Source organism: Tenrec ecaudatus, chromosome 11 (assembly GCF_050624435.1).
Source record: "Tenrec ecaudatus isolate mTenEca1 chromosome 11, mTenEca1.hap1, whole genome shotgun sequence".
In the NCBI taxonomy this organism is placed as follows: domain Eukaryota; kingdom Metazoa; phylum Chordata; class Mammalia; order Afrosoricida; family Tenrecidae; genus Tenrec; species Tenrec ecaudatus.
The window spans coordinates 64,684,932-64,697,428 of record NC_134540.1 but is presented as its reverse complement, the minus strand read 5'-3'; the positions used below and the strand labels follow the sequence as shown (position 1 = coordinate 64,697,428).

Sequence of the window (12,497 nt, the reverse complement as noted above, 5' to 3'; positions counted from 1 at the left end):
TTCAAGAGTAACTTTTTTGCAAAATGAGAGTCTGTTCGATTTCACCCCCTCTCCCCCCTTGAGTATATCCCCTCACCTTTCTGGGTTCTGCTAATCTCTGCTGGCACTCACAGGAAGTAAAGGAAATGTTTTACGGGGTGGTAGGTACAGTTCCGTCTAGAGTCCAAAGGTTTGACGGGTAAGTTGGATGCAGGGGTCAGAGGACACTCTGCTCCTGGCTCTTGCCAGTAATGGAGACCTATCAGTTCTTTCCCTACTTACCAGACCCCTTAAATGATAGGTAGTTTGGTGGTTATTACATGGTTCAATCAGATTTTATCCACTTGTAAAAATCTATTCACCACCCCTGTACTGTATGTTATTTATGCATATATGACCTGGAGCCTCTGGCAATATGTAACCTGCAGGCATTGGCCTCTGACTAATCTTAGCCAGGCTTTTTTCCCAGACAACTCCAGAAACAGTTTTCTTTCTCCTCTCAGCTGTGTTATATAATTCCATAGACCCATTATAAGGAATAGTAACTAAGATAACCATTAAAGAGAATGGTCTGATTCATATCCTCTACTAAGGTCAGAACTCAATCATCATATTCTTAATTCCTTCCAAATAATGGAACAACAGCCACAGATGTATGAAATCCAGAATTATTATATATCATATAAGGGAGTATGTCTGGAAGGGCCATTTTAATGGTGTATCACTCACGACATTCCCAGTAGTGAATTCTCCAAATATGGATCTTTGAGGTAAAATATAATGTTTATAAAACTTAAGCCTCCATATAGAACCACCATTTAAAAACTTGCTGGTGAAGATCAAGGATTGTAGCTTTCAGTATGGATTACAACTCAATGTAAAGACGAACAAAATCCTCACAGTTGGGCCATAGGTAACTTCTTAATAAATGGAGAAAAGATTGAAGTTGTCAAGGATTTTTTTGTCTTGATTGGATCTATAATCAATGTTCATGGAAGCAGCAGTCAAGAGATCAAAAGAAGAGTTGTATTTGGTAAATACGCTGCACAGACCTCTTTAGAATATTGAAAAACAAGAATGTTGAGGACAAAGGTGTGCCTGGCCTTGGTGTTTTCAATTGCCTCATATGCCTGTGAAAGTTGAAGACTGAATAAAGAAACCAAGATGCATTGCATTGTGGTCCTAGAGAAGGATATTGAAAGCATAGCAGACGGCTAAAGAGCAAAGCGCCTGGCCATCAGAAAGAACAGTCTCTGCAGTCTACAGGCTTGTCTTAAAGTGTCATCGAAGTCCACATGGACGGGAGGTCACCAGCTCATATAATCTAAGGATTGTAAATCACCAAATTCAAGATCAGAGGAGGGAACTGTATTAGAGCTTAAATTTCTCAGCACCCTGTCCTCACAAGGCTATGGATGACAGTAGGAGCCCTGATGGTGTAGGTGGTTAAGCCTTGGTCCACAATCTGCAAAGTCTGCAGTTCAAAGCTACCAGCAGCCCCATGGGAGAAAGGGCCTTCTACTCCCATTAACAATTACAGTTTCTGAAACTCCTAGGGCAGTGGTTCTCAACCTTCCTAATGCCACCGCCCTTTAATACAGTTCATCATGTTGTGGTGATCCCCCCTCCCCAACCATAAAGTTATTTTCCTTGCTACTTCATAACTAATTGTGCTACTGTGATGAATCAGGCGACCCCAATGAGAAAGGGTCATTCGACCCCCAAAGGGGTCTCAACCCACAGGTTGAGAACCACTGTCATAGGACATTTGTACTCTGTGCTAAAGGATCGCTTTTAGTCAGCATTGACTCAGTGACGTGTGAGTTTTTTCAGTTATGGGTGACAGTGAAAGCTCCAAAATGTGTGTGCAGATTCCCATGTGGACTAAGCCTGCAGTGACTTCCCTCAGACCACGCTCTAGGGACACGAATAGTCTTGCCCTCAGACAGTGCAGTACAGAGTGGATGACTTCAGATATAAGGTTAAAATTGAACATTATTTGTTTTCCCTTTTGACTCATTTTTAACTTGTTCTTGTTCTATTATCTTCTGCTTTTTCTTGGATTGAGAGTTTTGATGTTGGAATCTAATGCTAGAAAAAAAATTTTTCCCAGTGAAAATTAGCATCATGTTTCTAGTGAGTCTCCTACAACCCAACACAGTACCCTCTCTGCTTTTGCTCTTCAATCAGATGGTCAAAGGTAAATTTAAGCTCTAGGTGAGAGGTAACTAATCTAGGCCAGAGGTTCCCCCGCAGGGCCCAGTTTCACCTCTCAGGGAATTTTTGTCACAATTGAGGGCAAAGAAAGTTGCTACTGACACCTAGTGGGTAGAAGTCAGGAATGGTGCTAAACTTCCAAAATGTTTGCTGCAGTGGACTTATCTGGCCTTAATGTCTACATAGCTGCTGTTCAGAAAGTCTACCCGAGATCTGTGGGATAAGTTCACCCTTTTGAGCTTTCGTATTTAATGTATTAGTACGTGTCTTTTGAATAAACCACTTGAAATTACCTTGACTATTAGTGGGGTGTAAGCTGTAAGCTTGACTTTAAATTGTGGAAGCTGTCTAAGTGTACTTGAGCATCGTGTGTTCTCTTCGTCTACATGGCTGTGGAGCCCTAGTGTGACTTTGACTTTGATACTCGCATATAAGATCTTTGTACTATCTTCACTTGTCTTTGGGTTCTTTGTTACTTATTCTGTTTTATGTTTCTTTTTTAACGCATCTGTTTACCTATTTCTTCTCTTAACCTTGTTAAAAAATAATTCTTATTCTCTAAAAAGAAGTTTACCTTTGAGGCTTGGGGTCTTTTTTAAAAATCATTTTATTGGGGGCTCATACAACTCTTATCACAAGCCATGCATACATCAATTACGTAAAGCACATTTGTTCATTCATTACCCTCATCATTCTCAAAACATTTGCTCTCCACCTAAGCCCCTGGCATCAGCTCCTCATTTTTCTCCCTCCCGCCTCACTCCCACCTCCCTCATGAACCCTTGATAATTTATAAATTATTATTTTGTCATATCTTATCCTGTCCAACATCTCCCTTCACCCACTTTTCTGTTGTCCGTCCCCCAGGGAGGAGGTTATATGCAGATCCTTGTAATCGGTTCCCCCTTTCTACCCTACCCTCCCTCCACAAGGCTTGGGTTTTTTTAATATTACTCTCCTGAGTTTTCATTTGTTATTATTGTGAAATATCATGATAAAATGCCATATTTTCTTTTGTTGTTTCAGATAATTTTTTAGATGTTAACTGTTTATCGACATATAATTCACATACCATACAATTAAAATCATTTAAACATATTAAAGAATTGTGCTGACTTAGTGTTCTGTAATTTATCTCTAGGTTTTAATATCCATTGCAAGGGCACTGCAGAGCCGACAAAATTCATGATTAAAGGGTTATAAGGAAATTAATGAGTTTTATGCAAGTGATAAATGCTCAGGTTATTTGTTTACCAGGACATATTATAAAAATCTTTCAAGTCTGCTACTCAATACCGAAAGGGACATATGACTTACTGTAGGCCTCAGCCCCAAAGCATGCATTTCAAGCTTTGTGGGTCAGTAAACCAAGCTCTCTGAAGTACCCACTCCAGTAAGCCTCGGCCAAAGGCACTGAGCGCCACTTCCGTGGTTCAGCAAGCCCAGCTAATGCCTAGTCACCGCACTCCACAAGCCAGCCTCCCACCCAAGAGCACTTCACGTGCTCCCTGGGTTAGGAAGCCCATGTTTGTGCTTCTGCTGCTCCTCCTCTGATGGTATAACTGTCATTTGGATCCAGGGAGGTCACTGTACCGGGATCTCAGGTCCAGAGGACATGTTCCACGCCTGACTCTTGCTAGTAATGAGATCCCTCATGTTTCTCAGAGAGCTCGTTTGATACACAGCAGGATGGCATTGCAGGGAGTCCTGTTTGTAATCACTCAAGGCAAATCCTATCAGTAGTTTCCCCACTGTGCTGGGAAAGGTGGTTTGGTAAGAGAAACTGTGCTAGAGGGACCACAGAAAATCACCCAGTGCCCCTGCAGCCCCCACAGTGTTGGAGCCTTTTCTTCATTAGTAGTAGCTCCCTACTTCCCACCCCTCCCCACCACAAGCCTTAGAAACGGTTAATTTACGGTCTCTAGATTTGCCTATCCTAGATTGCATGTAAAGAAAAACATACAACAGAGCATGGAGCCATAAAGTAAAAGAGGAACTATGAAATGACAGGAACCTTAAATACATACTACTAAGTAAAAGAAGCTTGTTTGAAAAAGCTACACAATTGTCTATTTGAACTATATGACAAACGACAAAACGACAGAGATGCTAAGAAGACCAGTGTTTACCAGTGGTCCACAGGGAGCGTGGAACAAGTGGAGCACAGGGCGTTTCTTAGGGCAGTGAAACTATCTGTGGGACACATGGCACGCATTTGTCAAAAATCCATAGTGCTGTACAACACGAAGAGCAAGTGAATCCTAAGGAAAACCCTGGAGTTCAGTGAATAATACTGTATCTATTATTATTCCGTCTATTTTAATTGGTGATTAGCAAAAAATGTGCCACTCTTAGTCTTTAAGAGCACAGAATTTATTTTCTTAGTGTTTGTGGAGCCTAGAAGTACAAATTCAAGGTGTGGCTCAGGAGCATACGTTCCCAAACTTATTTGACCTATTGCCCTCTTTTCAGAAAGAAAAAATACCTCAACACCCCCCCACACACACACACAATGAGAAACTTTTATACTATAGCCTGTAATCCAGGATAAACTATAAGTACCTGCTTATGTAACCCCCTGGATTCTAAGGAGCGGTGGTGGCATAGTAGTGAACATGTTGGGCTGCAATCCACAAGGGAGGCGGTTCAAAACCATCAGCAGCTTCTTGGGTGAAAGATGGGGCCTTCTACTCCCATAAACAGTTACAGTCTTGGAAACTCAACAGGGACAGTTCTACCCTGTCCTATAGGGCAGCTGAGTCAGCATCAACTCCATGGCAGTGAGTTTGGATCATTGCAGCAACCCCAGGGGTGGCGTTGCCCACTTTGGGAAACACTGCTGCATAGAGGAGGCCCTTTGTCTCATTCAGCTTCTGGAAGCTGCATTCCCTGGCGTTCCTGATAGATGAACCTGCCCTCTGTGTGTGTCTGCCTTCAGTCTTCCCCCAGTCTGTGTCCTTGTGTCTGTCATGTTCGTTTGGTTTTTTTTTTTCTATCTTGTTCTTTTTATAACTCAGACACCATTAAATGTAGGACTCACTCCACTCTGGTACAGCCTCATTAAATGACAAAAGGAAAACCTTAATCCACACTTTTCAAGAATTTTAGCACGTATTTTTGGATGGGTCCATTACACACAAGAAGTCAATAACTGGGGGGTGGGTAGTGGAGGGGGGCTCTGTGCAGGATTGTATGGAAATACGGCACTTGCTGCCTACATTTTCTGTAAATCTAAAACCACTCTAACAAAACAATCTATTTAGAATTTTTTTGCCATCAAAAGCATTTCATACTTGGTGTTACATTTTGTTAAGGACTGTTTTTAATTATTAAATCATTTTATCTGCCACACCTGCTTTTTCCTTGTGGAAAGTGGAAATTACGCTGTGTTGCGGCCCTTTGCTTTCCTTGCTGTCTGCTTTTCCTGCCCTTCTCTTCTGTCCAGTCACACTGCTTTCTCACGCTCTGGAGACACACACTGTTAGCATCCAAGGAGAACCGTGTGACACTTGCGTTACAGCTCTCCCTTTCTCTTCCCATTGTCTCCCTTTGGACAATAGTGATTGTGTTAGGTGGGGTTCTCTAGAGAAGCAAAACCAGGACCCTTGAGATTACATGTGTGTATGTATATATAAAATTTATTTAGCAAGAAGGAATATTAAAGCAAATTAGTCCACCCAGGGTACAGAGAGCTCAGTCCAACTCACTTTCGTGGGACAGTTATTGTACTGAAGGTCCTCCCAACTCATGAGGCCAAGGAAGCAGACAGTAGGACGATGAAGTGGTGAGGGGTAGCAGAGGCCAGCAGCTCAGTATAGTGGAGCAGGTCACTGTAGAGCCTCACTGTGTAGGGATGCGAAATGGCTGGTGGGAGCTGCGGTGGCAGGATGAACCGAGTTGCCCTCAGGCAGCAGACACAGCAAAGTGGGGCCGTGCCACAGTGTGGAACAGCATGGCACAGCGACGTGGTCCATGGCCCACATGTAGCACAGCACACGTGGTGAGGCAGGGCAGCTAAGTCAGGCAGCATGCTGGTCAGGGGCCAGCTTCTAGCAAGTCATTTATCTCTTTTCAGAAAGAAAAAATACCTCAACCCGAAGGAGGTCATCAAGCTGTGACCTGATTGACAGGCTATACTCCACCCATATCTTCTTACAGGCGCCATGTTGGCCCCAAAAAGCCTATCACTTAATGAACTTAACACTTTGGAATTTCTTGTTCTTTCATAATTACATATATAATTCATTATTTATTTTAACCATAAAGAGCCTTGAAACTTCCCTAGTAATCATACTAATTTTAATAACTAGGCATTTAGCTTTCCCACTTCACGGTTCAGAGAACTGAAGTCTTCCCTTCAACGGGCCAGCCTCCTCAATCTGTAGAGCAGTCACGAGATGCTGTGTGTGGGGCACATCTACCTGGTCATTCCTGTTTCTGTACTGCTCGTTCAACCACAGAAGTGAAACCTCCTGAGATTTCTGCCTTCAGATGGAGGGAAAACTTGTCTGCCTGCTAGTTTGGGTTAACAGCTTGTGAACAGCAGAACAGTCCTTAGAACTTCCTGTCTCGTGAAGTTTCCCACAGATTTGGAGGGTCATCAGCTCTTTATTGTGACATGTTAAAGACATCCAACAAAAACTCCCTGTCACTGAGTCGGTTTTGACTCATGGTGATCCTATAGGACAGGGTAGAACTGCTGCTTTGGTTTTCCCAGACGGAACCTCTTTGTGGAAGCAGATAGCCTCCTTGTTCTCCTGCAGAGGGGCTGGTGAATTTGAACTACTGACCTTGAAATTAGTCACCCAATTTATAACCCACTGTACTACTGGGCTTATTAGAGACGTTAGGGGTGAAAATATCATCAGCTGCCACCATGGCTTCATCTAAAAACAGCCTTAGACTGTAATCTTTCCCTTAACCACACAGACAGACATACTTACTCTCTCAGATCCTGATTTCTCTCATTTTGCTGAGGCCTGGCGCTCTCCACAGGCTGGCGTCCAGGACCAGAACTGGGGCAGCCCAAAAGCCGCCTTTTTCCTGACAAGCTCTAGAACTATCACTTCCCTTTGTGACCTGTCCTGGGTCACAGCTATTCCAAGCTTGCCTTCAGGCTACTCCTCAGCCCAGCCTATTAGTTAGTACATGTTCTCACGATTTAGAAAAGTGAGCTTCTTGGTCCACTAGCACAGCAATGTACGGAACCTGTATCACGGCCGCCTCTTATTGATTGGAATGCGTCATCATTGGGCTGTCTAGCTCCCTACTCCACCTGCGTCACTCTGTTATACAATCTCGGTGTCACCTTTTTCTCCTTCAGCCGTGCTGCGCGTGGCTGGCTCCCTGCAGAAGAGCACAGAAGTGATGAAAGCCATGCAGAGTCTCGTGAGGATCCCAGAAATCCAGGCCACCATGCGGGAGCTGTCCAAAGAGATGATGAAGGTGACCTGGGGCTAGACCTGCTTCCTCTTCCCAACTGTAGGCACTTTACGACGGGCCTGAAGGGTCAGGGTGGGAGGGAGTGGACAGACTGCACGGCTGGAACTAGTCTGAGGACAGAGGAGCAGCAGTGAGTACTGTTCAGAACCTCTTAGGCCAAGCTTGGTAGTCAGAGTCAGGTTGCCAGATGTATCTCAGAAGAAGCAAGAAAAACCTCTCCCAAGCTTTAGGGGAGGTGGTGGATTCAGAGAGCAACCTTGGGTTCTAGGAAGTTACAGTTTGCAGACTCCAAGCTGAGCACAGAGATAGAATGAAACCTGGTGCCTCTGGCTCTTGCAGGGGTCGCAGTGAAGCTGCACAGGGGGCTTTTCTAAATGTGAGCCAGGCAAACGTTTCCTGCAAAGGGCTAAGTAATACATATTTTTTATGCTGTGTTGCTCTGTTGTTAATTACTTCATCTCTTGAAAGCAGCAGTCAATAATTGATAAATATGAATATGGCAGTGTTCTAGTAAAACTGTTTTGAAACTAGGCCTCAGATAGAATTTGGCCCACAGGCCATAGTTTGCTGGGTGTTCCCAAGCACTTCTCCTTCCCTGCTCCCCCAAGACTTACAGGAGGAGTTGCTTAACCACTCAGCCAGAAGACTGATGATTTGAACCTCTTAGCTGCTCCACGGGAGAAAGATTTAGGAGTCTAGTTCCATAAAGATTCATAGCCTTGGAAACCCCATGATGCAGTTCTACTGTGCCCTGTTGCATCGTTCTGAGTTGTTTGGTTCTAGAACTGAAAAAAAGATTCACCACTTGTCAGTCAGTTAGTTTGTTGTCCGTGATAGCTTGCTTTTTTCTGTGTTGCTGGAAGCTCTGTCGCTGATATTTCAAATACCAGCGGACCACCCAAAGTACAGGTTTGAGCGGAGCTTTCAGATTAAGAACAGACTCTTAAGATGGAACACGCTGTCCACTTCTGAGGGTGTAGCCACTGAAAACCTTATGAAGAACAGGGGAACGTTGTCAGATACATTGCTGAAAGACGAACCCTTCAGGCTGGAAGTCACTCAGAATGAGTGAGGAAGAGTTATCTCCTCAAAGTAGAGTCAACCAGAATGACATGGATGGAGTAAAGCCTTCGGGACCTTCATTTGCAGGTGTGACGTGACTCAAAATGAAAAGAAACAGCTGCAAACATCTACTGATCATTGAAACTTGTATGAAGTATGAATCTAGGAAAACTGGAAGTAATTAAAAATGAAATGGAATGTACATAGTTCATTAATGAACTGAAATGGATGGGTTTCGGCTGTTTTGAATCAGATGATCATGGTTTAATATACTGGTAATGACAAATCCAAGAAGAATGCGGTCACTTATCATCAACAAGGACATTTCAAGATATATCTTGAGCTCTAAGCTGTCGGTGATAGTAAGTATATGCATATAAGGAAATCTAGTCGGTACACCTATTACTCGCATTTATGTACCAACCACTAAATTTAGTGATGAGGAACGTGAGGAGTTCTACCAACTTCTTCAATCTGAAAATGATCTAACATACATTCAAGATGCATTGGTAATTATTGTTGCTTAGAATGCAAATGTTGGAAATAGACTGTGGAGGTTTCCCAGGGAGAGAGGGCAGAGGTGGGAACACATACCAACAGACTAGCAGGTTGATAGGTCTAGGCCTCGTTGTGAAAGAGAACGAAGGTCTGTAAGAGGGAAAAGAGAAACCGGGGCATAGAGACAGGATAGAATTCAGGGGTGGTCATTGTTGGTGAGTGGTTTGACTATTAAATGTAGAGTTAATATTCTGAACTGTAACCCCCAAACCTCATTCATAAGAATAATAAAAAGTTGAAAGCAAGAGGAAGGAACACTAGTTGGAAAATACAAGGGGTACCCCACTCAAAAAGACGGAAAAAGCTCCATGGGCAGAGCTTTCATAATACGCGTTTTCCCCTAGGTGAGCATCGAGCAACGCGCTCTGACTCGGTGCATCCAGTGGCATCACCTGGGAAGGTTCTCTCTGGTCACATGAATTTTTTTCATAAAAGCAGTTTTGCTCGAACCTCGTTTTTTTGTGATGGCTGATTTAAGAGAACAGCGTGCAAATGTGAAATTTTGTTTCCTGCTCTGGAAAAATGCTGCAGAAACTGTTGTGATGTTGAACACAGCTTACAAGGATAGCACTATGGGAAAAAAACTCAAGTGAACAAGTGCTTTTCTCGTTTCAAAAATGGTAAAATGTCGATTGATGACAAACCTCGTTCTGGACGTCCGTCAACTTCCCAAATAGTCAAAAATGTTGACTTGCAGTACATTTAGAGTTTGTTCCACAGGTCAGACTGTTATTCAGGATTTCTATTTAGAGTTTCTGAAAAGATTGGGTAACAGTCTGAGACAAAAAAGGCCTGATTTGTGGCAGACGGGGGACTGGTTTTGCCATCATGACAATGCACCTGCTCACACAGCCATCTCAGTGTGCTAGATGAGTAAGGTGCATCCCTCTCTTGCCCCAAACACCTTACTCACCTGACCTCACTCCATGAGACTTCTTTTTGTTTCTGCAAATGAAGAGGGGCATGAAAGGACAGTGATTTGACAGCATAGAAGAGGTGAAGAAAAAAACGAGATGCTGTCAGCCATTCAAACAGATGAGTTTGAAAAATGTTTCCAAGAGTGGAATCACAGATTTGACATATGTATTAAGTGTAATGTAGAGTCCTTTGAAGATGATAAAGTTGTTTTGTAAAAAAAAAATTTCATTCATAGCTTTGAAAAAATTAATTCCGGAGTTTTTTGTTGTTGTTGTTGTTGTTGTTGTTGTTGTTGTTTTGGTAGCCCTTCTTATGTCCTTGGTGATAGAAACGAAGTTAGAGATCACATCATAGAATTTGGCAAGACCAACAAGGTGTTGTTGTTGTTGTTTTCAGCAACATGAACAGCAACTATATGTTTAGACTTCTTCAGGTGAAATACACAGAAATCAAATTTACCACATCTGTGGGAAGAGATGATGAAGAAGCTCAGTATTAGCAGCTAAAATGAGGCCAGGGACTGACTGAAGAACACAGATCATCATTTGCTCATATGCAAGTTCAGGTTTAGGTTGAAGAAAATTAAAACAAGTCCATAAGAGAGGCCAAAATGCAGTGTTGAGTATTTCACGCCTGAATTTCCAGAACATCTCAAGAGGAGATTTGACACACTGAACACCAATGGCAGAAGACCTGATGAGCTGTGGAAGGACATCAAGAACATCATCCCTGAAGAAAGCAAAAGGTCAGGAAAGAAAAGATCAAGGGGATGTCAGATAAGACTCTGAAACTTGTCTTGATCACAGAGTTGCTGAAGCAAATGGAAGAAATGAGGAAGTAAAAGAATTGCATAGAGAATTTCAAAGAGCAGCTCCAGAAGACAAAGTATTACAAGGAAATAATGTGCAAAGACCTGAAGTTACAACACCCAAATGAATATGCTGCACATATCTGAAGCTGAAAGAACTGAAGAAAAACTCAAGCCTTGAGTTTTAATATTAAAAGATTCTGTGGGTAAACTATTGAATGATGAAGGATACTTGAAGATGGAAGGAATACAGTCACTTTACCAAAAAGAACTAGTTGACATTCAGCCATTGCAAGAAGTAGCATATGATCAAGAATTGGTGGTACTAAAGGAAGAAGTCCAAGCTGCCCTGAAGGTATTAGGCAAAAATAAGGCTTCCGGAATTGATGGACTACCAATGGAAAGGTGTCCACAAGCTGAGGAAGCACTCACTTGGCTCTGCCAAGAAAGTAGGAAGACATCTACCTACCTGGCCAACTGACTGGAAGAGGCCATATTTGTACCCGTTACAAAGAAAGGTGACCCAACCTAATATAAAAAATTGTTGAACAATATCATTAATATCACATGCAAGTAAAATTTTGCCGAAAATTATTCAACAATTGCTGCAGCACATTAAACAGGAGCTGCCAGAAATTCAAGCCAGATTCGTGGCACAAAGGTTATCATTTCCGATGTCAGATGGTTCTTGGCTGACAGCAGAGTAACAGGAAGGTGCTTACTTGGGTTCTATTGACTATGCAAAGGCCTTCAACTGTGGCTCATAAACCGTCGGTCACATTGAGAAGAAGGAGAGTTTCAGAACGCTACATTGTGGTCATGCGGAACTTGTGTATGGGTCGAGTCAATCTCAAACAGAACAAGGCAGTGCTGCGTAAGTTAGCATCTGTAAGGTGTGCGTCAGGGTTGTATCTTCACACCGTACTTACTCAATCTGTGTACTGAGCAGATAATCAGAGAAGCTGGACTATATGTGAAAGAACTTGGCAACAGGATTAGAGGAAGGCCTCTTAACAACCTTCAGTATACAAATGACACAACCTTGCTTGTTGAACGTGAGGAGGACTTAAAGCTGCACTTGCTGATGAAGATCAAGGATCACAGCCTTCAATGTGGATTACAACTTAATGTAAAGAAAACAAAAATCCTCACAACTACAAGAAAAGATTGAAGATGTCCCGGATTTTGTCTTGCTTTTATGGAAGCAGCAGTTGAGAGACCAAGTGATGCATTGCCTTGACTAAATGTTGCTGCACGAGGCCACTGTACGGTGTTGAAAAGCAGGCTGTTACTGAGGGCTGAGGTGCGCCTGACCCACGCCATGGCATTTTCAATCTCCTCCCATGCAGGTGAAAGTTGGACATTAAATAAGGAATATCAAAGTCAATGCATTTGAACTATGGTGTTGGTGAAGACTACTGAAAGTACTATAGATTGCCAAAAGTAGAAACAAATCTAGCTAGGAGCAAATACAGCCAGAATGCTCCTTCTAAGTGGGGATAGTGAGACTTCA

The 12,497-nt window shown here is 42.7% G+C and overlaps 1 protein-coding gene across 2 annotated transcripts in view; it reads left to right on the top strand.

Moving 5' to 3' along the window:
• Nucleotides 1-12,497, top strand: part of CHMP3 (charged multivesicular body protein 3) — a 68,386-nt gene that overhangs the window by 49,524 nt on the left and 6,365 nt on the right. For both annotated transcript variants that reach the window (XM_075563113.1, XM_075563112.1), the window contains exon 4: nt 7,520-7,641. In XM_075563113.1, coding sequence (XP_075419228.1) covers nt 7,520-7,641 — 122 coding nt within the window. The remainder of the gene's footprint in view (nt 1-7,519; nt 7,642-12,497) is intronic.